This window comes from Euleptes europaea, chromosome 1 (genome assembly GCF_029931775.1).
Source record: "Euleptes europaea isolate rEulEur1 chromosome 1, rEulEur1.hap1, whole genome shotgun sequence".
Taxonomy (NCBI): Eukaryota; Metazoa; Chordata; class Lepidosauria; order Squamata; family Sphaerodactylidae; genus Euleptes; species Euleptes europaea.
In genome coordinates, this window is record NC_079312.1 from 28591018 (window position 1) to 28618716 (window position 27699).

General features: G+C 47.8%; 1 protein-coding gene across 1 annotated transcript in view; it reads right to left on the reverse strand.

Moving 5' to 3' along the window:
• Nucleotides 1-8433: 8433 nt before the first annotated feature.
• Nucleotides 8434-27699, reverse strand: part of GABBR1 (gamma-aminobutyric acid type B receptor subunit 1) — a 39776-nt gene continuing 20510 nt past the window's right edge. Inside the window, exons 6-18 of the mRNA XM_056867366.1 lie at nucleotides 27332-27523; nucleotides 26441-26683; nucleotides 24922-24985; nucleotides 24278-24355; nucleotides 23481-23631; nucleotides 22689-22821; nucleotides 21647-21763; nucleotides 16457-16564; nucleotides 14871-14964; nucleotides 13722-13849; nucleotides 11886-12014; nucleotides 10309-10452; nucleotides 8434-8727 (exon numbers count right to left, since the gene is read on the reverse strand). Of these exons, the coding sequence (XP_056723344.1) occupies nucleotides 8482-8727; nucleotides 10309-10452; nucleotides 11886-12014; nucleotides 13722-13849; nucleotides 14871-14964; nucleotides 16457-16564; nucleotides 21647-21763; nucleotides 22689-22821; nucleotides 23481-23631; nucleotides 24278-24355; nucleotides 24922-24985; nucleotides 26441-26683; nucleotides 27332-27523 (1827 nt within the window). The 3' untranslated portion in view covers nucleotides 8434-8481. The remainder of the gene's footprint in view (nucleotides 8728-10308; nucleotides 10453-11885; nucleotides 12015-13721; nucleotides 13850-14870; nucleotides 14965-16456; nucleotides 16565-21646; nucleotides 21764-22688; nucleotides 22822-23480; nucleotides 23632-24277; nucleotides 24356-24921; nucleotides 24986-26440; nucleotides 26684-27331; nucleotides 27524-27699) is intronic.

Sequence of the window (27699 nt, forward strand, 5' to 3'; positions counted from 1 at the left end):
ATCCTGCTATCTTCAGTGTAACTATTCTAACTGCGGTCCTGTTCGCACGGTGCCGGGGCAGGCAACCGAAACTACCTGGGCCTGGCTGAATTAGCCATTACTGTGAAGGCACTTTGAGCTACCACTGGAACGTCCCACCACAGACGGGGTGCGGGGAGAGATCATATAGCCGGGATAATGTAACATGGATTATTTACCCCCTTATAATCATCTGGTTGCACTCCGAACTAGAAAGGTGAGGAGAGAGTCGTTTTCCAGTTTCTTGATTCGCATGTGAGGGAGGGATTCTAAATCCACGCAACTCATGAGTATAGAAGAAGAAGAAGAAGAAGAAGAAGGAGATGGTTTTTATATGCCGACTTTCTCTACCACTTAAGGCAGAATCAAACTGGCTTACAAGCACCTTCCCTTCCCCTCCCCACAACCGACACCCTGTGAGGTGGGTGAGGCTGAGAGAGCTCTAAGAGAGCTGTGACTAGCCCAAGGTCACCCAGCTGGCTTTGTGTGTAGGAGTGGGGAAACAGATCCAGTTCACGAGATTAGCGTCCGCCGCTCATGTGGAGGAGGGGGGAATCAAACCCGGTTCCCCAGATCAGACTCCACCGCTCCAAACCACTGCTCTTAACCACTACACCACGCTGGCTCTCCAGGGCGAGAGTTCCTCTGATGAATGTGACCAAGGATGGGAATTTAGGCGCAGTGTCATATCGCATAGAGAGACAGCGTGGTGTAGTGGTTAAGAATGGTGGACTCTAATCTGGTGAACCGGGTTTGTTTCCCCACTCCTCCACATGAGGCATGCTGGGTAACCTTGGGTTAGTCACAGTTCTCTCCAAACTCTCTCAGCCCCACCTACCTCACTAAGGGCACTTTCACACATGCCAAAAGATGCACTTTCAACCCAGTGTTAATGCACTTTGCAGCTGGATTTTACTGTGTGAAATAGCAAAACCCACTTACAAACTATCGTTAAAGTGCATTGAATGTGGATTGAAAGTGCATTATCCAGCTTGAGTGAAAGCACCCAAAGTGTCTGTTGTGGGGAAAAGAAGGGAAGGAAATTGTAAACCGGTTTCATTCTCTTTTAAAGGTAGAGAAAATCAGCATATAAAAACCAACTCTTCTTCTTCTTTTAATTTCCAGATTAGCATGGGAGTGAATTGGCACCCCTACCCCCACCTGGCTCTATACAACTATGAATACGGTTTTTCTCTTGACACTCTCTTGGCTTTTAAAAGCTGTGTGTCGGGCCAAAATTCAGACAGTTAGCCAAGTGTGGAGATGGAGTAATGGGGTTTCATTTGTAAAACTGCTGCCTGTCTTGTGCCTTTTAAAAACATGGGTGCCCTGCCAGGAGGGGGCAGGTAGCAACTCAATGCTTCAAAGATGATAATCTGACTTGGGTTTCATCATTTCAAACACAGAATCATGAGTACTGTTTAGGGTTGGCAACTGGCCAGAAAGAAAGAACTGGCCTGGCCTGCTCTTGTGCTGGTAACAGCAGTCTAATCTGTAGAAATCATCAGCCTGCAGCTACCATTATCGTCTGCTAATCTCTGCTGAAGATACAGCTGCCCAGCGGGCAATCTTCCTTCGTACCTTGCACAGAACCCCAAATTTAATCCCCCCAATTCTGATGGTTGGTAGTACACCCACTCCAATCTTGATTGCATGGTGTAGTGGTTAAGAGCAGTGGTCTCTAATCTGGAGAACCGGGTTCGATTCCCCACTCCTCCACATGAGCGGCACACTAATCTGGTTAACTGGGTTGGTTTGCCCCCTCCTACACATGCAGCCTGCTAGGTAGGGTTGCCAACCTCCAGGTACCAGCTGGCGATCTCCTGCTATTACAACTGATTTCCATCCGATAGAGATCAGTTCCCCTGGAGAAAATGACAGCTTTGGCAATTGGACTCTACTGTATTGAAGTCCCTCCCCTCCCCAAACCATGCCCTCCTCAGGCTCTACCCCAAAAACATCTCGCCGGTGGTGAAGAGGGACCTGGCAACCCTACTGCTAGGTGAACTTGGCCTAGTCAAAGTTCTCTGAATTCTTTCAGCCCCACCTACCCTCACAAGGTGTCTGTTGTGGGGAGAGGAAGGGAAGGAGAATGTAAGCCGGTTTGAATCTCCTTAAAAGGTAGAGAAAGTCGGCATATAAAAACCAACTCTTCTTCTTCTTTGAAAAAGTGGCAATACTGTTTATCTCTAGTTATGCTACTAGCCCCAAATTGCTAGCCCCCTCCCCAATCTTAAAGCCACTATCCTGCATGGAATTCAGTCCTGAATGCAAAAACCACATCCAGAACTTTGGATGTGTGGAAGAACAGAGAGATGGGGAACTTTACAGGAGTGGGGGGTACCAACATTGCCTCTAAACATCTGCTTTCTGAGCCTTGCAAAACCCTTTGCCTCTCTTTTTTTTTAAGTTTCCCCCCTGCAATCATGTAACTTTTGATAATGAAATCTAATATGAGCTCAGCCATGCAAAGATCCTGCCAAGAATCTGCTGTGAGCCTGAGAAACTGCTGGCTGCTTGAACCTTTCTTCAGGCTGGAAGCCTGTGGCCGGGACAACTGAAGCTCGATGCTAAGGGCACTTGCCAATAGAGGGGATTTATCTCATGTGTTTGGGGTTTGTTTGCTGCTGATGGGATTCAGTGATATGATCCCCCAAATTTGCTCTGTTTCGACTTCTTCTTTCTCCAAATAAATTTTCCCCCCAGAAAAGTACATGTTTTAAATTTGAACACCTCATCCAATCACAAACAGATTAAAAAAAAAAAGACATACCATAAAATAGGCAGGGATGAATTGACTCAATAAAGCTGGCAAGCAAAATTTTGGGTCTATTCTCAGATTGGGTTTGGGCAGTGAACTAATTTACTAAAATCTTTAACACAGGTACATACTCATCTGGGTACAGGTATACAAGGGAGAATGGTATAAACACAATGGCTGGGAGGGTTGGGTGGACAATGGAAGCATTTATGCCCATTTCAGGAACACCAAGAGCTCATTTCAGGAACACCAAGAGCTCTAACCATCTTCTTAGCTTCCCCCCCCCCCCAATACTCACTTCTACTTCCTCAACAGTCTCTGGGCACTGTTTGAATGGCTTTCTTCGGGATGATCTTAAGGACCATTCATAAGTTCCCTTTTCCTATCCAGAATTCTGCATTTCCTAATATACGAAGGGTTCCCTCCCCTCCCAGGAGCTGCCCAGTCCACACACTTGCTGAGAAGAACACTTGTACATACTGCCCTACATTGCAATATATAATGTCCAAATCAAAGAAAGTAATAAAAGGCTCCCAGTTTACCTGGATCCTGATTTCATTAGGCTTCTTGCTTTCTGAGTCTAGCAACCCTGAGCTCTCTTCATGTTACGTAATTCCAGCCTATCAATCTTGCCGCTAGACGGACTGGTAAGCAAAGACCATGCCTTGGACACATGGCCAGCTCTTGGCATCTCAGTACAGGTGAAAGGCAAAGGTAACTTTTCTTTTTAAGACAAGAAGGCCTTATTCTATGTCTTTCTCGCTGCGTTTAATCCAAGCCCAGCTTTTCTTTCCGGGTTTTTAGCTCTGAAAAAACTGGTTTTGCGAACTGGCAGCGGAAAGCAACTGTGGAGAGCATTGATTGGCTGGCACTTTGAGCAACACCATGCAAAAACTCAAGCCCTCCAAGCCCCAAAGCAGTTTTGCCCTTAAAAAAAGCAATGCATTGATCATTAAACATACACATGCTGTTGTACAGAGGGGGGAGAAGGAGTTAACTTGATGCCTGGATTGATATTTTGATTCGCTGCTCTGTTCATTTTGTCAAATTCAGATGCCAAGAGGAATCTGGGCTCACGTTGTAGCTGCAGAACCTGCTGTGAATTTTATTTTTTTATATTACAGTTGCCTTCTCCCATTGGAGACTTGGGGGACAGGGTTGAGTTGACTTCTTGGGTAGCATCTCAAGGCTTTTCCCGCACGCTCGACTTACTCCTTATTTTCTTGACAGTCGATCCACAAGCACTGGAATCGGTTTGGGTAGGGTTCTTCCTCATGTCTGTCGTCCCTATGCTTTTGTCACAGCTGTGGAGTCAGTTTATTTTCTGCCGCACCTACCTTCAATAATGAGGATTTTCTAGGGAGGGTGGTTGTCATTGGTGGCGTCGTAGCACCCCCCTTTTTAAAAAAAGTCATTAAAATATCAATATATGGCTGAAGCATTGTAACAATACGCTTAGGAGGTTCTCTGAATCCCCAGCTTTCATTTTTTTAAGAAGTCAGTCTCTAGGCCTTTCCCGTGTGGAGATATGCCCTTTTCTTTATATCTCCGTAAGGGAATGGGCTAGAAATGTATCTTTTTTTTTCTTTTTTTAAATGAAAGCTGGGGATTCAGAGAACCTCCTAAACCTATTGTTGCAATGATCCAGCAATAGATTGATATTTTAGTGCCATTTAAAAAAAGAAAAGAAGAAAAACCACTCATTTTCTGACCACAACAGTCCAATTACCAAAAAGTGGGCGGCACAAAGAAAACTGACACACATTGCACATGAGGAAAAAGTCGACTCAAAATTAGCGTCGAGAAAAACATCAGGGTAAAAGTGGCCGCAAAAGAACGGGAAAGCCCTGGGTATGTACACACACACACAGAACCTGAAGCAAAAATGAAAGGCACCAAAAAGCATGTGGAAATCAGGGAATAAACTGAACCACTATGGGGCTAAAACTGACAGGGAAAACCCCATGTGAAAAAGCCCTGTGTTTTACTAGTATCAATAAAAAGGTCAGTGTTTAATAGTAGCGCAGCACTCACTTGGCATAGACTTCAACCCATAGCCTTGACAGGAGCTTCTCATTAGCTTGCTTCATATCCTTCACTTGCGCTACATGAGCAAATTACTTGCTTCCTCAGTTGTGGCTAACCACAAGTTATTATTCCATCCAAACTGGCAACTTATGATTTATGCTTGCTCTGCAAACCAGGATTGCAAGCTGGGAACGCGCCCAGATTCACATGTAACAGCAGGTCATGGTTTGCCACGAAAATGGAACTAACTACCGGTACTTTGTGGAGCATGGTAGGATGTTGGGATCTCAAGAATGAGCCTGCAGGGTCCCTAAGACTCGTTCACCAAACCATGCCTCAACATTAGATCTGAATCAGCTTCAAATTCTAGTTACAGGATTTCCCGTAATAGGACCGGGAGGCTCATGAGCTGCCACCAGCCATGGATGTAGCAACAGATGGTTAGATGTATGATATGAATAATCTGATTTGGTATGAACCAGTTCCTTCTCTAACAGTGTCTCTCCTATCAGAAGTGCTTTGTCAGAACTGGGGTTTTCTTTAGTCTGAGAAGCTCCTTTGAAACTGCCCTCTTGCAGAACCGGCAGACAACTTGTCATGCTGGATGGGGCCCCATGGGTGGCTCGGAGCAACGATGCCCATGATCCGTTACCTCTTTGCCTCAGTGGTAGAGCTTCCTCTTGTTTCTCATTCTTGCCTGCTCCAGTTTATAGCCAGGGGTGCTGAGCAGGGAGAAGAAAGGGATGACTCCAATCTTGGTTCCTGGTTGCTTTGAAGTCATAAATTAGCCACCCTGGTTCTACGGGGGGAGGGGGGCAAGAGCTGGAGAAGGTCTGGCATGTACCATACGGAAGGAACATAATCCACAAACAACAGGAGTCCAGGTTTCAGATTGTATTATTTTTACTGGAGAATGTCTGTATGCTGGATGGGGAAGTCTGCCAGGAACTGGGGCTCCCCCATCCCCAACCAGGGCAGCACCCATTACTCCCCGCCCCACACATTTACTGGGACGATAAAGTGCTCAAAAGGGGAAAGTGTGGGGAGGAACTGGCACCAATACGTGCACGCACAATGCATGCACACCACACGCACACACACGCACGGCTGAGGCAACCCCCGGGGCTCGGTGGAAGGTAGCTGCTGGACCCATTGCTTAATGTTCATCAGTGATCCTGTCTGTCCCTTGCTCACACTGACTCCAGTTCCCTGCGTTCCTTTTAGGGGGGGAAGAGTTGAAGGCATTTGTGGTGAGTGTGGCCCAGCCCCATCGCCCAGCACAGGAGGGTCAGGCTTATGAGAAAGAGGAAGCAATACTTTAGGAGCAGCTCAACAATCCCATTGGAAGTGCCTCTGTCAATCTCACATTCTTAGGAACCACGCCTTCCTTTGTTATAAGGGAGGCCGATGCCGTGATCTTTGGCCGATCACCACCTCTAATTGTAAGCCAAGGCAAGTTTCTCCTTGAAGAAGAGTTGGTTTTCATATGCCGACTTTCTCTCCCACTTAAGGAAGAATCAAACCAGCTTACAATCGCCTTCCCTCCCCCTCCCCACAACAGACACCCTGTGAGGTAGGTGGGGCTGACAGAGCTCTAAGAGAGCTGTGACCAGCTCAAGGTCACCCAGCTGGCTTCAGGAGTAGGAGTGGGGAAACCAACCCAGTTCACCAGATTAGCCTCTGCCGCTCATGTGGAGGAGTGGGGAATCAAACCCGGTTCTCCAGATCAGAGTCCACTGCTCCAAACCACCACTCTTAACCACTACACCACTTGGCTCCCTTGTTACTGTGGAAGCACCCCTGAACCTCAACCCTAGAGGTCCACAGTTACCTATTGTATTCTACAGCTGAGAATGTATAGGAAGTCTCAACAAGGCAATGTCCCTTAATCCCCACCCCATCATTCCTGTGCAACACGATCCAATTTAACAAGAAAATTATTTTGTTTGAGTCACACAGTCAACCTGACTTTATTATTGCACAGGAATATCAGAGGTGCCAACGCGAGGTTTGGCAAGTGGGCGATGGGTGTGCGTGTGTGTGTGTTTCTGGTGGCAGGCATAAGTCACCCCAATCAGAACGGGCACTAGTTTGACCGTATTCAATTATATATGTGCAACGCAGTCCCCTACAGTCTAACTGCATGTAACAATGGGTTTTTTTTTTTACATGTTCCACTCGAGTCCTGCTACACCAAAGTGCTTCGTTCCAGTTGTGCTGTACAGCAAGACTGCTACAGGCTGGGCTTTGCCCACGACTGCAGGGAACCATTTGAAACACTGTTCAGGCAGACAGGCTGTATCTCCGAGCTAGTGTCTGTTCATTCCTGGCAACAGGCAGCAGCAGGAAGCAGCCGTCTGCCTGTAAAAAACAAGAAAAGGCCCAGCTGTGACTTTACAGTATGGCTGTTAAGTACCTCAGTGCCACTGCTCTGCTACAACCCGTCTGTATACATAATTGGCAGGGTTGTTGGTACACACTCCATTCTAAGACTGTGTGCAGATGAACACATTTTCATCAGTGACCTCACTGCACTTCTGGCACACATAAGCTCTGCTTTGCAGGATCAAGTTCGGCAGCAGGGGGAGCCTGGGGGTGGTATTTTGAGAAGAAGCCAGCCTTGCACAATGCCGACTGGCCAGGCTGTGCGAAAACCACTCAACGATCTCCCTCTTTCTCAAAAGCAGCCATGACCGGCATATTTTTGCGGGTGTCTGTCACAAAGCTGATTCCTCCTCGTATCAAAGTGGCTTTCAAATACAAGAAGAGGGTAGCCATGCCGCTCTGCAGTAGCAGAGCTAGATTCAAGCCCAGTATCACCTTAGAAATGAACAAGGTTGTCAGGGCCCAAGCTTTCAAGAGTCAAAGCTGATGAAGGGTTTTTATCTGATAAAGGGAGCCTTGACTTTTGAAATCTTATACCCCAAAAATCTTGTTGGTCTCAAAGGTGCTACTGGGAAAGGAAGGAAGGAAGGAAGGAAGGAAGGACTTCCAAACAACCTTTACCACACAAGCACTTTCAAAACAAAATAAAATGGACAAAGCAGGGCTGGGGAGAAAACCGCTCTCACCCCACAGATGGCTACATATGTCAGTGTCGAAGATGGAGAAAGGAGTTACCCTTACAGCTGCTGCCTCCACACCAGCACACACACGATTTCTGTTTCTATGCACGTCTGTATGCAGCCTGGTTGTAGCCACCAGTAACTATCTAGATAAATGTACAAGAGGAGAAATCACAGGAGGCCCACATTTCAGTCTCTCTCTCACACACACACTCACAAGATCCACACGCACAGAGACACGAAGAGCAGCAGAACCTTTCCTTTTGACGAACCATGAGTCCAACGGCTACCCTTCCCCAGATAGGAACGCTCGAAAGTAGTCCGGTTTGCGTGCGTCGAGTAGGGGTGACCCTGCAATCCACTACTTCTAAAATAAAGTCCCCCATAGAGTTGGCACCTGGATTCCAGGTTCCAGGGGCAGGCAGGTGGACGGACACAAAGGTATTTTACAAAGACTATAGGATGTTGGGATTTTTTGGTGTTTTTTTTTTTTAAAAAACCTCCCCAGTCCCTACCCACCAGCCTCTGGTGTGAGCCTCTGGCCCCCCTCCCCCCCCCAGCTCAGCAGGCACCGGCCGCCTTCCCCTTTGGTGCTGCTCGCAAGGTCCGTCACTTGTAGAGCAGGTGGACACGGCTGCCGTCGCAATTGTTACGCCCCAGCTTGTCGGCTTGTTCAGCCACGAGGCAGCGCACGAGAGGCAGGCTGGGCTGGTAGAGGTTGGGGCCTGTGGCTGCCGAGGCCGAGGCCGTGTTGTTGAAGTGGTTGTCGGCCGCACAGTTGGAGGAGCGCCGGCGCGACCGCAGCTGCTGCCGCTCTTTCAGCTGTTGCTGGAGTTCGGAGACACGCTCTTCCTTCTGTCGGGGACAAAGGCAGGAGGAGTGAAACAGGGGGAGCAAATCCCCGCAGCACCCCAATGCGGGTCACGCAGGCCTGAACTGGGGTGGGGGGGAGAGAGAAACCTCCACGGGCGCTAGGCCCGTTCTCTCTGTAAGCACATCCAGGTAGTGGTTGCCTGGCAACCAAAGCAGGAGTTGTTCCGTTGGCCAGGTGAGCGTGAATCAGGGTGAAGGGCTTTCACCCTAAAGGGTAGACAGACTAATGGCAGAAGAGGCAAAGAGGAGGCTGAGGGTGGGAAATGGTGGCCCAAGAAACCAAAAGTAGGGTGGCCAGGTCCCTCTTTGCCACCAGCGGGAGGATTTTGGGTTGAGCCTGAGTTGGGTGGGGTTTGGGGAGGTGAGGGACTTCAATGCCGTAGAGTCCAATGGCCAAAGTGGCCATTTTCTCCAGGTGAGCTGATCTCTATCGGACTGGAGATCAGTTTTAATAGCAGGAGATCTCCTGCCACCACCTGGAGGTTGGCAACCCTAGCCAAAGGGCTGGCATAGCAGGGTATGAACCTGGAAGCTGACTGAAGGAAATGGGTATCCTTAGCCTGGAGCAGAGAACTCTGAGGGGAGACATGGTCAAGCTCCTCAGACACCTGAAGGGCTGTTAATCCGGAACAGGGAAAAGATTCCCTTTTCTTGCCGCTCCAGAGGGCAAGACTACATCCAATGGGATTAAGTTCCAGGAAGGTAGATTTCAACTGAATTTTAGGAGAAACTCCTTAATTGCAACAGTGGTTTGACAATGGAAGCAAAAAGAGTGGCGAATGACAGGCTCTCCCTTGCTTAAAATCTTCAAACGGAGTCTGGGAAGCCATCTGTCAACAGTGCTCTGGCTCTGAGTTTCCTGCGTTGAGCAGAGGGTTGAACTATATGCTGTACAGGGTTCTGGGGTTCAAAACAGAAGAAAAATCCTGTGGCACTTTAAAGATTAACCATATTTATATCAATATGAGCTTTCAGGAGTCATGGAAATATTGAGATAAATGCTGTTAGTCTTTAAAGTGCCACTGGAGTCTTAATTATACAAGGGCTTGGCTAGGGTTACAACAATAAACGCTGTGCTGCTTGTGAACTTACTACAGGCATTACTACATCTTACGTAGCTGCTGCCAGCTAAGTTTTGTACAAAACGAAAATTACAAAGCCACACTGTGCACAGAGTCAAGTACTATTTTTAAAAAAAAAATCAACAAAACCACCCTCACAATCCTGGCCTGTATGTGGACTTACAGGAGAAGCACAAACTTTAGCTCTAGAAGAAAAAGGGATAACAGCAAATTATAGGAACTGTAATGAGAAGACAGTAAAAGTGATAATCAAGGACCCAGGAGAACTAGGTTCAAATTCCCACCCTGCCATGACGCTTATTACGTGACCCTCAGCCAGTGGTTCTCCCTCCCCTCCCCTCCCCGGGTTGTTGTGAACGACAAATGGAGGAGGGAAAGGAGTATGTACGCTGACCTGAGCTCCATGAAAGAATTGTGTGATGAAAATGTGATGAGACAAGACATTCCCCTGACTTCCCCCCTCCCCTCCACCCACTCCCACCTCAGAGATAATCTTCTCCAGTTCCCGGTTCTCCTTCTCCAGTATCCGTGATTTCTCTTCCTCGTTGTTGTTGGTGGACGAGCCTGTCTTCATCGTGTCCTGTTGCTCCGACTGCCACTCGCCCCGGGTGATGAGGCGACGCATCTGGAACAAGACCCAATGCTCAGCGGTATGTCCGCTGCTCGTTTGAAACGGCAGGATCCTGGGCCCAACAGCCACAGTCAGGTTGGGCTGGAAGAGGCACCTGGCCACTAGTGACATTACAGCTGTCTCCTCCTATCCTGAGTCCTCTGGGGCATAGAGAGGCCAAACAACCTGCCATCAGGGAGAAGTAGTAGGGGCCAAGAAGAGAGGTCCTGCTCTACTGGCCAGGAATTTTCCTTGTGGCTCAGCAACCCACTCATCCCTTCTTGGCCTCTTCTTCTCCTTCCATCCCACCATCCATCGGGCCTTACCATTTCCAGCCTGGCCATGTTTACTTCCAGCCAGGCTGATAATGTTGCAGAGCTGCCAACTAACCCTGGCAACCGTTCCCCTCTGCACAAACCTTTTCTTTTCGCCATTGGCTTTGAGTTTTGCCCCGGGTTATTCTGAAGTGCTGGCAGAGATCCTCACAAGTTTTCAACAGTTTGACTTTCCATATTACTTAATTAACAATGGCTCAGAAACTGGAGCCTTGACCTGGATAGCCCCAGGCTAGGCGGATCTCATCAGATCTCATAAGCTAAGCAGGGTTGGCCCTGGCTAGTAATCTGGATGAGAGACCTCCAAGGAATTCCAAGATTGTGACATGGAGGCAGGCAATGGCAAACCACCTCTGAATGTCTCCTGCCTTGAAAACCCTACGGGGTTGCCATAAGTCAGCTGTGACTTGGGAGGGAGGGAGGGAGGGAGGGAGGGAAGGAAGGAAGTCCCATGTTAAGTAAGAAAGAATGCAGACCAGGCATCCCTGTGACTGTGTTTGTCCTTCAGGTAGTGGTAGATAGTGCCGTAAAGTTGAAGCTGACTTATGGCAACCCCTCATGGGGTTTTCAAGGCAACAGATATTTAGAAATGGTTTGCCATTGCTTTTCTCTGTGAAGGAACCCTAGATCTCCTTGGTGGTCTCCCATCCAAGTACCAACCAAGGGTGATCCTGCTTAGTTTAAGAGATTTGAGGAGATTCGACTAGCCTGGCCCATCCATGTCAGGGCAGGGCATTCTTAAATGGTAAAACTGGTAAAGTGGTGGCAGTTAACCTCAATTAGATGCCATTGTGACAGCTAGTTACCCTACTATGTTGTTAAAAGCTCCTGGATATGTGATTGGGTTCAATAAGATACCACATGCATTAGACTGGGTGAGATACATAGAGACTGGGTAAATGAGGAAGCACTGGGAACTGTAAACAGAGAAGAAATCCCTACCCAAGGTCACAGGCTCCTACATGTTTATTCAGGAACTAGCACTGAGGTCAATGAGTCAGCACTTAGTTCTCAAGTCAGCATGCTTACGTTTAGGGCTTCTGCCTCAGCATAATACAATCACCTCATACACTTTGTCTCAATAACCATGGCTGTGACGTCCTTGATGGTTACCTTGGGCACAAAGAGCACAACCAGTGTGAAGTAAGAGGAGAAGACGATGGCCAGCGAGGCAAAAGCAAAGGCTGCATCCTGTTGACTGTTGAGGATCATGGTAACGGGGGCCGTGATGAGACACAGCACCTGGGACAGGAAGAGAACCAGGAAGGTTGGAGAGCTTGCAATGGCCCAGAAGTTGCATACTGTAATAGCCAACAGGAAGAAGGGTGGGCAGCAAAGAAATGGCCACATGTTACAAATTAATATTTTTAATTGGTTTTCCCTGCAGCTCAAGCTAGATAACAGCATTACCAGTAGATGTTAACTGCTTATAGTGATTATTGGGTTACGAGACTTTGATTAACTTTATATCTGGAAGATTGTTTTGACTGTGTAGCTATAATATGTACAATAAGGTTACTAGTTTTATGTGGTATTATGTGGTATTATCTGCAATGTTAAAGCTTTTTCTTCAAGCTGGAAAGCTATTTTGTTTGTATAACTGTGTTGAATAAGCATGGCAATGTAAGGGGTTACCGCACTTTGTATTCCCAGTGATGTATTAAGAGTTTGAAAATGTTATAAAAAACATCGCTTTAAAAGGGTTTTTGGATACCACAGCTTATAAATGGTTGGAAGACGTCTTCACAGCTAAAGGGGCCAAACAAAGTGCGAACAGTATTTTTTATAACGTTTTCAAACTCTTAATACATAGGTAGGAATACAAGTGCGGTAACCCCGGTAATCTGTTTGATTCTATTTTTATTCTTTTTTTCTCTTATTTGTAATGCCGAAACCCTCCTTTCCTCCCTTTGCATTCCCCTTATTATGGAAAAAAAGCTAGATAACAGCATTCATCTTGTACCTCTTGAAGACAAAAGCAACTTATCACTGCACTACTGAGAACCTAGGCAAAGAAAGAGGGAGCGACTTGCACAGACAATACAGGGGTTGTAACTACCCAGCAACAGCCCTGCTGGATCAGACCCAAAACTCCATCTGGTCCAGATACCACAGGAAGCCCACAAACCGAGAAAGGAGGTACACAGTTTGGAGAGATCCCTTTGGAGCACTATACAACGTGCAGATTTTCCTCATCTGGAACCATTGGCGTTACCTATAAATTTGGCCACCTCAGCACTCGCCTCAAATCCCAAATTATCTGTGACCCTTTGAATCCAGGTGTCCAAGCCAAATGGGCCTTATTCACACAGGCTCAGTATCCAGAAACTCAATGCCTGCTTCCAAACTCAAAGGTGAGTAAGTGTGTGGAAGTATGATATGGGGGAGAGCTGAGACGCAGGGCATATCCACAGTCAGCTTTTGCTAAAGACTGGGTATATGGATGTGAAACCATCCAGGTGCCCCCAGAACTGATCTCGACCAGCCCACACATCAAGCCAGAAGAATGGAAAATTAGGACAGTTCTCATATTCTCCCACGAGAAAGAAAATTGGACAAAACTGTGCCCTTTCTCCCTGGAGGTCTTGGGGTCAGGCTATGACATTTTCAGCCCTGTAGCTAGGGGTGCCAACTCTGAGATGAAATTCCAGAAGATTTCAGGGTGCATTCTGGGAACGGCATGGTTTGAGGAGGGGAGGTACCTCAGGAGGATATAATGCCATACAGTCCACTCGCCAAAGCAGCCATTTTCTCCAGGGGAACTGATCTCTGTCATCTGGTGATCAGTTGTAATTTCAGGAGATCTCCAAGCCCCGCCTGGAGGCTGGCAACTCTACCTAAGGCTCAGCTTCACATTCCCTCCCTGGTTGCTAACCCAAGCAAGTTCTGTCAGAGGAACACGAGGCTCTTTAGTCGACCGTTGGGTCCCGTTGTCACTGAGTCACTCACAGCCACGTTGTAGATTGCCATGCCCACTGCACGGTGGTCATTGATCTTCTCTGTCGAGACGCCCTTTGTCTCATAGGCAAGGAAAATGCCGAGAAGCAGCAGCAGCCCTTTGAAGCCGTAGAAGATACCTGTGTGAAGGGAGGCAGGTGGGGGTCAGTGGCGAAAAACCGAAAGGAAGAATGGCAGCAGTGTAGGGCACTGGGTGGACAGGGTGTGGCAGGAGTGGGCAGGATATCAGGCTGGAGAAAAGAGGCAGATTTTGCACGACAGGCAGTTGAGTTTAGCTGTCTGGGTCAATACGTAGAAGGGAACATCCAAATACACTAGTCCCCATAACAAAGCAACCCTAATGCAGCCAACGGGCCTCCAACTATGCTGAGAACATAGTTCAGCATGAGGTTGTTAGTGCAAAACCTGGATTACTTTAGCCGTATCTGAAGAAGTGAGCTGTGGCTCACGAAAGCTCGCACCCTGCCAGAAATTTTGTTAGTCTTTAAGGTGCTACTGGACTCTTGCTCTTTTCTACTGCTACTGACAGACTAACATGGCTACCCATCGTGGATTACTTTAGAGCATTTTTAGCGCAGATTATACGCAGGCCTCTCCATCACCTGGGCTGTGTGTATCCTGCAATTGCATGAAAGGGCAGGGCATGGCGTTAATTTAAAGAAAAGGAAAGCAAGCCAGCTTCCAGCCCTTATGGATGTGAAATGGGTGGGAATTGCAGAAGCTAGAGGAGCATCTGAGAACAATTTACTATTATCAGTGGGTAGGATTTCACGTGTCCTGTTGTTCCTTATCCTTTCCTATAACCAGCACGCACACACACAAATTATGTCAAGTCAAATATATGCAAATTTGTTTCATTTGTGCAGATTGCAGAATTCAGATTTTCCTGGCAAGAGGGTGTGGGATAGCTTGGTGATTTTTATTTGGATTTGTTTTAATACAGAGTTTTCACATTCCGTTCTATCATAGATCCCAGGTGGTAGCCAGTAGTAATGAATGACATCTGTCTTCCTTTTCTCAGCTCTGATAGCCCTGGAATGGGGAAAAGCAGGGTTGCTGGAGGAGAGGAAAGGCTCGGGGGCTTTAAACACTGGGGTGAGATGGAAGTTGGAAAAAGCCAGGCTCCCTCAGGAGGCTCACCCAACCAGGTGTTCATCTTGCCGGAGCTGCAGTGCTCAAGCTGGGGCAGGATCAGGACGTCGATATCGCTTTTGGGCTCCTCTTTCGTGAATTCCTTCAGGAGACACAGGATGGAGACATTGGCTGAGAACACTTCAAGTACTTGAAGGGCTGTCATATAGAGGATGGTGCTGGGTTGTTTTCTGTTGCCCCAGAAGGTCGGACCAGAAACAACGGGTTGAAATTAAATTAAAAGAGTTTCCGTCTAGACATTAGGAAGAATTTTCTAACCATTACAGCGGTTCCTCAGTGGAACAGGCTTTCTCAGGAGGTGGTAAGCGCTCCTCCCCTGGAGGTTTTTAAGCAGAGGCTAGATGGCCATCTGTCAGCAATGCTGATTCTATGACCTTAAGTAGATCATGAGAGGGAACGCATCTTGGCCATCTTCTGGGCTTGGAGCAGGGGTCACTAGGGGTGTGAGGGGGGTAGTTGTGAATTTCCTGCATTGTGCAGGGGGCTGGACTAGATGACCCTGGTGGTCCCTTCCAACTCTATGATTCTATGATTCCAACAGGCCAGGCAGCGGATACTTCCGAGAAGCAGGAAGCAAACAGAGCCCAAGTTAATGATGAGCCAACACTGTTTGTTGGTGTAGCAACTGCAGAGAGTGGCAGCAGACACGTGTTTCAATCGCAGGTGGAGCAGGGTAGCGTTGGAGAGGTGCCATTTAAAGGGCGGGCAGGGGCAACAATTCGCTTTTGTAAAAAAAAAGGTATATTGGTCATTAAACTCCATTAAACATGCTCGAGACAGCTCACTGCGTTAGAACCAAAATATCCAAAGCTATAACAGTTGGGAAGAGGGAAGAGTTCCATGACAGTGCTGCTCTTTCGTGCAGTTCTCTCGATGCGCCCCCAACTCAAACGGCAGCGGCAGGACTCTGTTCTGCTCTCCAGGGGACCGCCATTCAAGGAAGATGCTAACAATCTGACAAAGCTTCAGAAGAGCCAGGGGCAGCAAGACAAAGGGTCACAAGGAAGAGATTGCAGGGACTAGGAAACAGTTTTATTACTGTAAACATGAAACCTGGTAAACCTTATCTAACCAGGAAGCTTATAAACACCGGTCTCTGACAGATGATGGTTAATTACTAGCAAGATGAGAACCACAAGTCTCTCACGCACCATATTAGCAAACGTCATGCCTGCTTTCACACGCATTGGGCTAACGCACTTTCAATGCACTTTCGCAATCATTTGCAACTGGATTGGAAAACCCACTAGCAAACGATTGTGAAAGCGCATTATCCAACGTGTGTGCAAGTTGTGCTAGCCATGGTGAAGCCACAAACAGCATGTGGAACTGGAAGGAGTGGGGCTTCTTAGAGGTGAGCAGAAAGGCACTTTGCTTATGCTCAGTGGCACTCCTCCTCTTTATTACTTTTTGTTTTCTAGAAATTCGTCCTGGTACTGAAAACTGATCCCATGGTTTAAACCCTGGGTCAAATGAAGCCCCAGAAATCTCATCTATGGAAAAGTTGCTCAATTATATCAGCTGCAGAGAAATCTTAAGTCTACCCACATTGATGGCCGTTCGAGGGTGTTTACCTCAATGGTGCGTTGAAGAGGGTCAACAATTTGCCAGATAGCCAAGATGACAACGTCAAGCCCGACCAGCAAGCCAACGGTGGCATACAGCTTCCAAGGTTCCAGAGTCTGGAAGAAACAAGAGAACGGATGGGGGGAATGGGCTTCCTTGGCACCCTAAGGGTCTTAAAGGGGTATTCTGATACACAGCAAATGAGCCTCCAAGCTCCTTAAATTCCTGTGCTTTCTTGAACATCTTACACTACCAAAGATGGGAGTTTCATTGATACTTCAGTTGAAATACACCATCTAACAAAGCAGGACGTAAGAACACGCAGTCTCTCTGTATGTGTGTGTGTGTGTGTGTCTGTCTGTCTATCTATCTGTCTATCTATCTGTCTCTGTCAAGTCACAGCTGACTTACAGTGACCTTGTGGGCTTTCAAGGCAAGAGACTAACAACTGGTTTGCCATTGTCTGCCTCTGCATAGTGACGCTGGTGGTCTCCCATCCAAATACTAACCAAGGCGGACCCTGCTTAGCTCCCAAGATCTGATGAGATCGAGCTAGCCTGGAACTATATAGGAGTATTAAAAGCATCTATATATCTAATTCTCAAGTGTGCCCTCTGCATGAAGATACTTAAATCTGCAGATAGGGGGCACACTCCCCCCCAACAGGTTTTTCTACAGACTCAGGGAACCCCCTGGGTCTGCAGAACAATCTGAATTAAAACAACAACAACAGACGGGGAGTTTAAATCCCCCCCCCAATTTTTGAAAGATTGTTGTCTGCGCTGTTGTCTATCCAACCTGTATCAGCTGTGACTCAGAGGTTGATTCTGCGTCTGGATAGCAGCCTACCAATGAACTTCGTCCTCTCAAAAGCCACTTTGTGTTTTCAAGGAGATGAAATCCATGGTACGAATGTCCGCTGTAGCACAGTAAGCCTATTTCAAATCCAAGTCAGTGGTAGCAAAAACATTTCAGGTAAGCTGACCCTGAAGACACCGATTACCACAGGGCTGTGAGAACACTTCCATTCAAAGACATAAAAGGTGTGAGAGAGATCTACCCATTACTATGAACTAATCATCCTAACAAATCATGTGAATGGAAAGGGCATGTACAAAGTAGGTTAGATCCAGAGCAGCGTTTCTGGCGGTGTAAGGAATTCCGCACACAGAGTGTGACGTTCTGGGCTCTCCCCACACTCCTGTTTTCCAGGGGGCATTTCAGGCTGCCGCACGAGGGAAAAGCGGAGAAAGTTGCACTCTGCAGGTGGAAGATCTTGCACCTGCGGAAATGCTGCGCTGGATTCAACCTGTGTTTAGAGAATGGAGATATTCTTCCTCCAAAAATAAACAGTGCGAGCCAAATTATTTAAAAAACAAAAACAAATGGGGGGGGGGAGAAACGTTAACAGTACTAAGGGGTATAGGCGAAGCATTATTAATTCATATCACGTACACATCTACCGTAACACTGTACACTGTATTAGTCAACAACAATCTGCAGTTCACACTCTAAAAGATGGTGTGAGACAATGAAGGGATTCTCTGAAAAATCACAAATCGGGAACAAATCCCTCCTCCCTCCCACGCCTTATAGGTGGTACATCAGCATATTAATCACCGTTAAGGCAACTCAGGTTCTTCCTTTAACTAGGATTTGTTATCAGATTCACACTGTGGCTAAGAATCCTGGCTAAAGAGGAACCCGTTTAAGCAACAGTCACGGTTAATGTAAGGGGCTTATGTAACCCGTCAGGCTCCGGCGTCGCAAACCAATTTCAGTGGGTTGGACCCCTGCTGCTTGTGGTGGTACTTTCCTCCAGAATAAGGGGTCTAACCCTGATGCACGAGGCTCTTTTACTGGCAGAAAATCCCTCTTGAACCAGGGAGGGATACCTGGCGCTGGAGGAAAGCACCATTGGCAGAAGAATAAATCTGTGGAAGCCGACCCAGTTTGTTTGCATTGGTTAATTGCTGGGCGTATCCCCTTCCATGGAGCACTGAGATCCGGGACACAAGCCTTCAACTAACTGTGAATAAAGGTGCCTTAAGAAACTAGTGCTCCTTTATTTCCCTGGTAACTGGGCTCCTTAACCGTTCCTTTAATCCTGGTTAAGAATCCCAAATGCTAGGAATGAAGCCCGCCTTAGTAAAGGCACCCATGTCCAGACAACAGAATTCATGAGAGTTAGTTAAAGAGAGCTTCAATTTTTTGACATATAGGGCAAGAGAGAATAGTTACCCAGGTTCCTGCCCCATCACAAACAAACTTTGTTCATGACGTGTGGACAAAGCCTAAAGCCTTGTTAAAGCTGGAAGGAGTAGGAATTTGCTCTGAGGAGGGGTTTATGGGATCAGAGCACATTGCTGATCTCATAACCCCAGAATTCCCCCACCCCTGTCATGTCTGCACCTACCCTGAAACGTCACATTTTCTCCCCACATCGCACTAATATAGTTTCTCTCTAGATCTTACATTATATATTTTTAAAACATTTAAAACATTCCATTACTGTTTCCCCCTTCCCTGTGAGCCATATTTCAATGATCCGTAATGCTTTCTTTTGCAAGTATTGCACAATGATGAATTTTGCTGCTGGCGAAACCATTTAAAATATGAGAGAGAGAGAAAAATCATTGGACGTTTTGTTTCATAGGCTGAATGCCAATACCCTTATGAAAACAAAACATCTTCTTAGAAACCAGGATAGCTGTATAATCCTCAGAGCAGTCTTGGTGGCCTAATATTTAAGCCTACATTCATTTATTTAAAATTCTTATGTCCTACCTTATCTCATTACGATCAAGGTGGCTGGCAAAGCAACCACATGTTGCAAACAAATAAAACACAACATAACAAACAATGATGGGATAAAAACAGCAATAACTAATCTAGGGTTGCAACTCCAGGTTGGGGGAACTCTTGGAGATATGGGGGTGGAATCTAGGGAGATCAGGATTTGGAGAGGGGAAGGACCTCAGTGGGGTATAATGCCATAGTGTTCATCTCTCAAAGCAGCCATTTTCTCCAGGGGAATTGATTTCAATATTCCTTCCTTCCTTCACTCTTATATCCCACCCTCCCTGGCAAAGCTGGGCTCAGGGTGGCTCACAGCACGGTCACATCAGAAATCCAATAAAAGGTACAACAAAATGACACTAAAACAGTTCCAATCACATAAAAACTGGCCCCATATATAATCATAATAAACATCAACAATAAATCAGATGGAACCTATTGAAGTATATTTGTTGCAGCAGGGCCTGCAAGCGGTCAGGACCCCCCCCCCCCAATACCATTGGTAATAATCATAAACAAATTGAAAACGAGCGTGTGTGGGGAAGCCAGCATTGATTTAAAACCATAGCTGCCCTCAACCATAGGCTTGGTGGAATAGCTCCGTCTTGCAGTCCCTGCAGAATTCCTTAAGGTCCCACAGGGCCCTGGCCTCCTTAGAGAGACTACTCCACCAGATAGGGACCAGGGCAGAGAAAGCCCTGGCCCTGGCCGAGGACAGCCGGACACGCTTTGGGCCAGGGACCACCAGCAGATTGTCATTTAAAGAATGCAATGTTCTCTGGGGGGGGGGCATACCAGGAGAGGCGGTCTCGCTGATACGAATGTGCCAGAATGTGTAAGGCTTTAAAGGTCCAAACCAGCACACTGAACCTGATCCAGTGTTCCAGCTGGAGTCAAAGTAGCTGGTGGAGCACAGGCTGAATGTGCGCCCGCAGTGGGGTCTCCGTAAGAAGCCTCACTGTGGCGTTCTGTACCAACTGGAGTTTCCAGGTCAGTCTCAAGGACAGTCCCACATACAGTGAGTTACAGTAATCTATCCTGGAGGTGACTGTCGCATGGATCACCATGGCAGGGCAGGAGAGGTAAGGCATCAGCTGCAGGGCCTGGCAGAGATGGAAAAAGGCAGTCCGGGCCATGGCTGTGACCTGAGCCTGACAGGGAGGCATCAAGAATCACACCCAAGCTCCTGACAGTAGGCATTGGTGTTAATTACAAATTGTCAAGACCCAGGAACTGGTACCCCACCTCAGAGCCCCATTGACCAAGCCATAGGACTTCTATCTTCGATGGATTCAACTTCAGCCGACTTTTTCTCAACCATTCAGCCATGGCATCCAGGCACCTGGTCGGTGTGTCCAGGGTGAAATCCAGATGGCAGTCCACCAACAGATAAAGCCGGGTGTCATCAGCATACTGATGACAACCCAGCCCAAAACTCCAGACAAGCTGGACGAAGGGACGCATATAGATGTTAAATAACATAGGGAGGCAGGATAGCACCTTGCGGAACCCCACACACCAAAGGGCGCCACTGCAATATGTCATCGCCAAGCACTACCCTCTGTCCTCAACCCTGGAGAAAGGATCGCAGCCATTGCAAGGCTGGACCCTGGACCCCAATGCTGACGAGGTGGTGGTCCAAGCAATCGTGATTGACCATGTCAAAGGCTGCCGACAGATCTAAAAGCATCACCAGCCCCGATGCACCTTGATTCAGCTGTTGATGGCGATGGTCTGGGCGACCAGAGCCGTCTCCATCCCATGGTCAGGGTGGAAACCGACTGACATGGGTCTAATAGCCTGGAGATCACTTATAATTGTGGAAAATCTCCAGGTCCCACCAAAAGGTTGGAAATCCTAGCGCTAATCTCATAAAACCATTTTACCTTCCACCAGCCTCTGAAATAAAACTGTTTTACAAGCTTTCACAAACGTAAAAACTGAAGGTGCCCTCTGCGCCCACTCTGGAAAAATCAATCCAAAGGGCCGATCCGACTGCACAGAAAGCCCACAACCTGATTGTTGCCAAAAAAACCTCCTATTGGTGATGAAGAGGGGCCTGGCAACCCTACAGCTAGAGGAGGGGGGCATTCTAATCTGGCCTAGCGAAATAGAATCATAGGCGTGACGATGCTCCCTTGTTAATTTCCTCTGCAATGTAAGACTGTAATCTCACAAACACCTCCTAAACTGCAAAAAAAGCACCAATGATCTTGCAAACACTTGCAAATGTAAAAGCACTGGGTTGGTGCTGACTTGCTGGGAAGATTTTTGTGACTTAGCAACAACAACAGTTTTAAAAACAGCCAACCTCAATATCTCCAAAACCTGTCTCAGTATCTCCAGTACCAAATATATCCAGTTTCAGAGAGCCAGCGTGCACACGATCAATTCCTCACCTTCCGTCGGTCTTTCTTGTCTTCCTTCTTGGTGAAAACAGTATGCACCCACCAGATCTTGGTGAACATGCTGCCATAGCCCAGGCCAAAACCCAAGCTCAGGAGCCAAAGACGAGCCTGTGGGTGGAGACAAGACCCATTGTAACAACGTCTTCTATTGCCACATTTTACCCAGCGTGCCTAAGGACGGCCAAGTCTTCCCTCAATGCATCGGCAGGGAGCCAAACTGGAAGCTAGGGGAGCAGACGTTTGTAAAATGTAGTCAGTAGATAAGGTCACTTCCAAATGCATATAAAAGGGGGGTGGGAGGACTGTTTAAAGCACAGCAGGAGGGGGAAGGTGAACCCCACTCCTCTCTCTCTCTCACACAAACTGCTTCACCATAGAGTTTTCTCTGAGCCCAGAATTAAATTCCACTAGGACCCCACCCCCCAAAAAACTGGAGTAAAGTAGTTGTGGTGGAGAAAGCCCAGATTTCTTCTGCCTCCTACCAATGTTGTTCTTTAAATTCTCCCTCACTCACATAAAACACTCCCTCACAAAGCTATCCAGTACACTTTCATCCTGCCTTCCTTCTCGGGGCTCAGGGGTTTCATGATTCCCCCTTCCCCCATTTTATCCTCACAACAATCCTGTAAAGTAGACCAGTCTGCAAGAGTATGACTGGTCCAGGGGGACACAGTGGGCTTCATGGCAGACTAGAGACTTGAACATGGGCCTCCCAGATCCTAAACCAACATCCTTAGCAGTGACACCACACTGGCTTTCTCATGCAGCACTTACGGCACCGTGCTGCTGTAACATCTGCTTTGCCTCACAATTTCCATCTCGTTCCCACCTCCCCCGTGTTTTATGACTCCTCCCCTCAGCCTCCAACCTTTCTCTCAATTTTGGCTCTTCTCCCATCCTATGGACAAGAGACATCTTGGTCAGGGCATTAAGTTGGAAAAAAAAAACCCTCCCAAAGTACTGAACACCCAAAGCGACCCCTCACCCGGCTCTAGAAGCCCACATTGCTCATCCTAAAGCAGCTCAAACGTACCTGGCATACGAAGGGGAAGAGTCCGATGCCGATGTGAAGGCCATCAAGCCCCAGCGGGAAGATGGCCGCCTGTGCCATGGCGCAACCCACTGCTGCCATATTGTTGAGGTACGGCTGCGAGTTCTGGATGTACCTGTGAAGGGATGGAAACCATCAGAGGCCTGCAGGGGCTTTGCATCTCCAAAGGTTCAGACCTAATTCCCTCTGCTTTACCACTGGCACACCAAGCTTTACCACTAACACCAGACTGAGGTAGCTCCACATCCTCTTAAAGCTCAAATGCCATGAAGAAGAAAAAGAAGAGTTGGTTTTTATATGCTGGCTTTCTCTACCACTTAAAGGAGAATCAAACCGGCTTACAATCTCCTTCCCCTCCCCACAACAGACACCCTGTGAGGTAGGTGGGGCTGAGAGAGCTGTGACTAGCCCAAGGTCACCCAGCTGGCTTCCTGTGGAGGAGTGGGGAAACAAATCCAGTTCACCAGATTAGCCTCCGCCACTCATGTGGAGGAGTGGGGAGTCAAACCTGGTTCTCCAGATTAGAGTCCACCGCTCCAAACCGCCGCTCTTAACCACTACACCACAGTGGCACTGAGAAGCGGCAACCAGAACCCGGAGGAGGTTGATCTGGCCCCTGTGTAGGAGGCAGAGGCTGAGGGCAAGGAAAAGATTCCGCATTAAGGCAATCCCAGGAAGTGACATGAGAGTAGCTGCTAGCTTTGAAGGTGGGCCAGGGAAGAGTAGAGGTGCCGGAGGCGGCCGAGTGTGCCTGGGGGAGGGGGAGTCACCCACCTGACATGTCCATTGTAGATGTTGAAGGCCAAGCAGATGATGGCCAATAGGATGCCCAGGCTGGACAGAACCGAAACAGAAATGAAGAGCTTCTGGGAGAGGTACCGGAAAGTGACGATAACTTTTGTGTAGTCGGCGGGTTGGGTACCCCCTGTGGAACGTGGGGGAAAAGAGCATCACTCAGGAGCCGCTCCCCCACCCCACCCCATCCCATCATAGGAGCAGAGAAGACTCTGTTACTTGTCTTTCTCATACACAGTTTCACTACTTGTCTCGGCAGCCCTGGAAGACTGATTCAGTTTGGCCTGTTTGGTATGCTGAGACCACTATGCAGCTAGGCGTTTCCGTGCGGCACTCTCCTTGAACGTTTCAACGAGTCTTACACTGCAGCTCGCTGTGTTCTTCTCACCAATGTTTTTAACGCTTTCAAAGGTAAAGGGATCTCTGGCACATACCCAGCAAAGGGACTCTTCCTAATATCTTGCACACTCTTTACCTATGGGATCTCTCAGTGCCTCACACTTTTCCTTGTACTGCGCTCCTTGGTTCACCGCTACACTGTGAAACAATTTACTGTTCTCGTCGGTAAGACATTCTTGAACACGGGCATTGCCCACTACACCACGCTGGCATTTAAATCTTTATAGTTCAACAGAGCAACCAACACCAAGCCACCTATGGAAAGAGATCTTCTCACCCTCAGCTCTTTCTATTCCCATGGAGATTGAGTCCCTCCTGCTCACAATTACTTTTGGCCTCTCATCAATACATGGGGACATATGCCCTCGGTCTCTTACCGATCCATTGGACATTACTGTACCAGGAGAGGTTATCCTTGGTGCTGTCATAATAGCCGATCTTCTTATAGATGCCATCTGTTGGCAGAGGGAGGGCATTTCAGGCAGTGGGAGGGTCAAAGGGCAACATCCCTCCCACCCTTGGCAAGGGCTGGTTGGGAAGAGGGAATGAATCACCAGCTGTCAACCCATTTGAGTGCTGGAATTAATAGTTAAGCAAATTTAATAATAAGTAATTCTGGGATGAAGTGACAGATAATTCTGGGCTCAGGAAATTATGCATGGATATGTCACAGCCTCTCAAAATCAAATAGCTGTCAACTGAACAACCGGTTGGGGAGGGGCCGTGGCTCAGTGGTAGAGCATCTGCCTTGCATACTGAAGGTCCCAGATTCAATTCCTGGCATCTCCAGTTAAAGGGACAAGGCAGGTAGGTGATGTGGAAGACCTCTGCCTGAGACCCTGGAGAGCCAGTCTGAGTAGACAATAATGACTTTGATGGACCAAGGGTCCAATTCAGTATAAGGCAGCTTCATGTGTTCAGATTCGTACAAATGGAGACACCAATAGCCACTGCACTGCAGAAATGTGCCGGAAAACTACTCCAAAAAACTCAAACCAGCACACCTGGTACAATCACTCACCCTGTAGCTGTTCGATGAGGGTCCAGGCCATCCGAGAGCCACTAGCATCAAAGACCACGTGTCCCTGACGAGGGAAGGGAAAGAGAGGTATATTGATGTAATTTCTCAAAGGTTCATCTGTACAGCTGAGCCACAGGAGTCTGAATCCTCCATTTGCTCTCTCAAGAAGGGGCACCAGGTTTAAGAAAATAAGAAAGGCCCTGCTGGATCAGACCAAGCCCATCAAGTCCAGCGGTCTGTTCACACAGTGGCCAACCAGGGGCCTCTAGGAAGCCACTAACAAGACGAGTGCAGGAGCACCATCCTGCCTGTGTTCCACCGCACCCAAAATAATAGGCATGCTCCTCTGATACTAGAGAGAATAGGTATGCAGCATGACTAATATCCATTCTAACTAACAGCCATGAATACCCCTCTCCTCCATGAATATGTCCACTCCCCTCTTAAAGCCCTCCAAGCTGGCAGCCATCACCACATCCTGGGGCAGGGAGTTCCACAATTTAACTATGCGTTGTGTGAAAAAATACTTCCTTTTATCTGTTTTGAATCTCTCACCCTCCAGCTTTAGCAGATTACCCCGTGTTCTAGTATTATGGGAGAGGGAGAAAAACTTCTCTCTGTCCACTCTCCCTGTCCACTCTCTCCAAACCATGCACACAACAGGAAAGAGGCTGGTTTCTTGTGCAGGACAGTGTTTTTTGGAGGTCAAGCGTGAAAAATGATTACAATGCAAGATTTGAAGACAGAAACTGGTAAGGTCTCCTGCATCTTTGACTCTGCTCTTACAACATGTTATGTGTGTGAGAGAAGGGGGAGGGGGGAATGTCAAATCCAAGGGAAAATCCTGATTCTTAAGATTCTCTGCTTTCATTTAAAAACAAAGTAGGTCAAGGTTTAGTCCTGAATGACCCCCCAGATGTTTCTGCCACAAACCCATAGACCTCACACAAGTACACACTTACCCACCTTTCTCTTCTTGCTCTCTGCAAGCCCGCCCCATCAAAAACAAATCTGCAAATGCTCAAACACTAAGTGTAGGGATGTGGATGCAAACTTAGCCATTCAAAGCAAAAATAGGCCAATTCTGCATAATTAAATTATTTGCATAATTAGGATTTGGGGGAGTCAGACACATCTGTGCCTGTCCTGTTGCCATTCTATGCCCCAACCACCCACATTCTGTGCTCAGGAAATCAGGGCGAGGAGGAAGAAGAAGAGTTGGTTTTTATATGCCGACTTTCTCTACCACATAAGGAAGAATCCAACTAGCTAACAATCACCTTCTCTTCCCCTCCCCACAACAGACACCCTGTGAGGTAGGTGGGGCTGAGAGAGTTTGGAGAGAACTTTGACTAGCCCAAGGCCACCCAGCTGGCTTCATGTGGAGGAGAGGGGAAACCAACCCGGTTCACCAGATTAGCGTCCGCCGCTCATGTGGAGGAGCAGGGAATCAAACCCGGCTCTCCAGATTAGAATGCACTGCTCCAAACCACCGCTGTACACCATGCTGGCCACTCACCGAGACTCCCTCAAAGGCTGAGGAGTTAAGTGCTCGATAGATCTCATCTGTAATGGTCCTGTTATTGTAATTGAAGTCTTCCAGACGAAGGCCCTTCTTCACCAACTCAGTAGAGGTCTTGTTCAGTGCGAGGGCCAGGGCCCATATGGCGTCATAGGCCAGAGGTGCCTCTTGGAAACCACCTGTCTCCTCGGGAGATTTCTCCACACGCTTTGTTAGCTTGTCTATGAACTCTTGCGATGTCTGTAGGGAGCAAAAGATAACGTCGTCCTCCCTCAGCCCTGTTTGCAGTGTTCCCAGGGCCCAGTGACCTGCTTTCCGACTAAAGGAGTCAGCTTCAGTGCACATGACAGAGGCAGGGATCTGCTTCCTTTGTAAAATGCCCACAATAATAAATAACACCAGTGCATTTGACAGAAGAAGAAAAGTTGGTTTTTATATGCTGACTTTCTCTACCACTTAAGGGAGACTCAAACCGGCTTACAATCATCTTCCCTTCCCCTCCCCACAACAGACTCCCTGTGAGGTAGGTGAGGCTGAGAGAGCTGTGACTAGCCCAAGGTCACCCAGCTGGCTTCATGCGGAGGAGTGGGGAAACAAATCCAGTTCACCAGATTAGCTTCCACTGCTGATGTGGAGGAGAGGGGAATCAAACCCGGTTCTCCAGATCAGAGTGCACCACTCCAAACTACCGCTCTTAACCACAACACCATGCGCTTCTCTTGCCACCAAACAGATACAACCAGCATTTTTGCACCTGGGAATGAAGAGGAAAGCTTCCAAGGCAGAGAGATTCAACTTCCAGACAGCCTTGGGAATCTGCCAGCCCCTCGTTTTGGAAATCACCCCACAAGTATTCCCTAAGCTTCTGGTCCTGAGGACCTTCCTCACCATATTGGAGATGCTGCGGGTGTTCTCTGGGTTTAGCATGACGATCTCGGTGGTGATATGCCCCTCCACCGCCTCCTTCATCTCCTCCTCCGTGCAGTTAATGTTTGCATCCTTGATGCGGAACCAGTTATCAGCATACCAGCCAATCAAGAACCAGACGTACTTCTTGCCAAACAGGCGCTCCTTGTACACCTGTCCCAGGTGCCACAAAAGAGGACGAGAAAAGGGTCAAGCAAGGAATAGAAAAATGCAAGTTCTTGAGGAATCCTGGAGGGGGAAGAATTGGGTTGGGAAGAAAATCCTGCTACCCACCCTTATGAGTCCTTGTGGGCCCCCAACGTTCCTTTCTGACTGTGAAGCAGAAGATG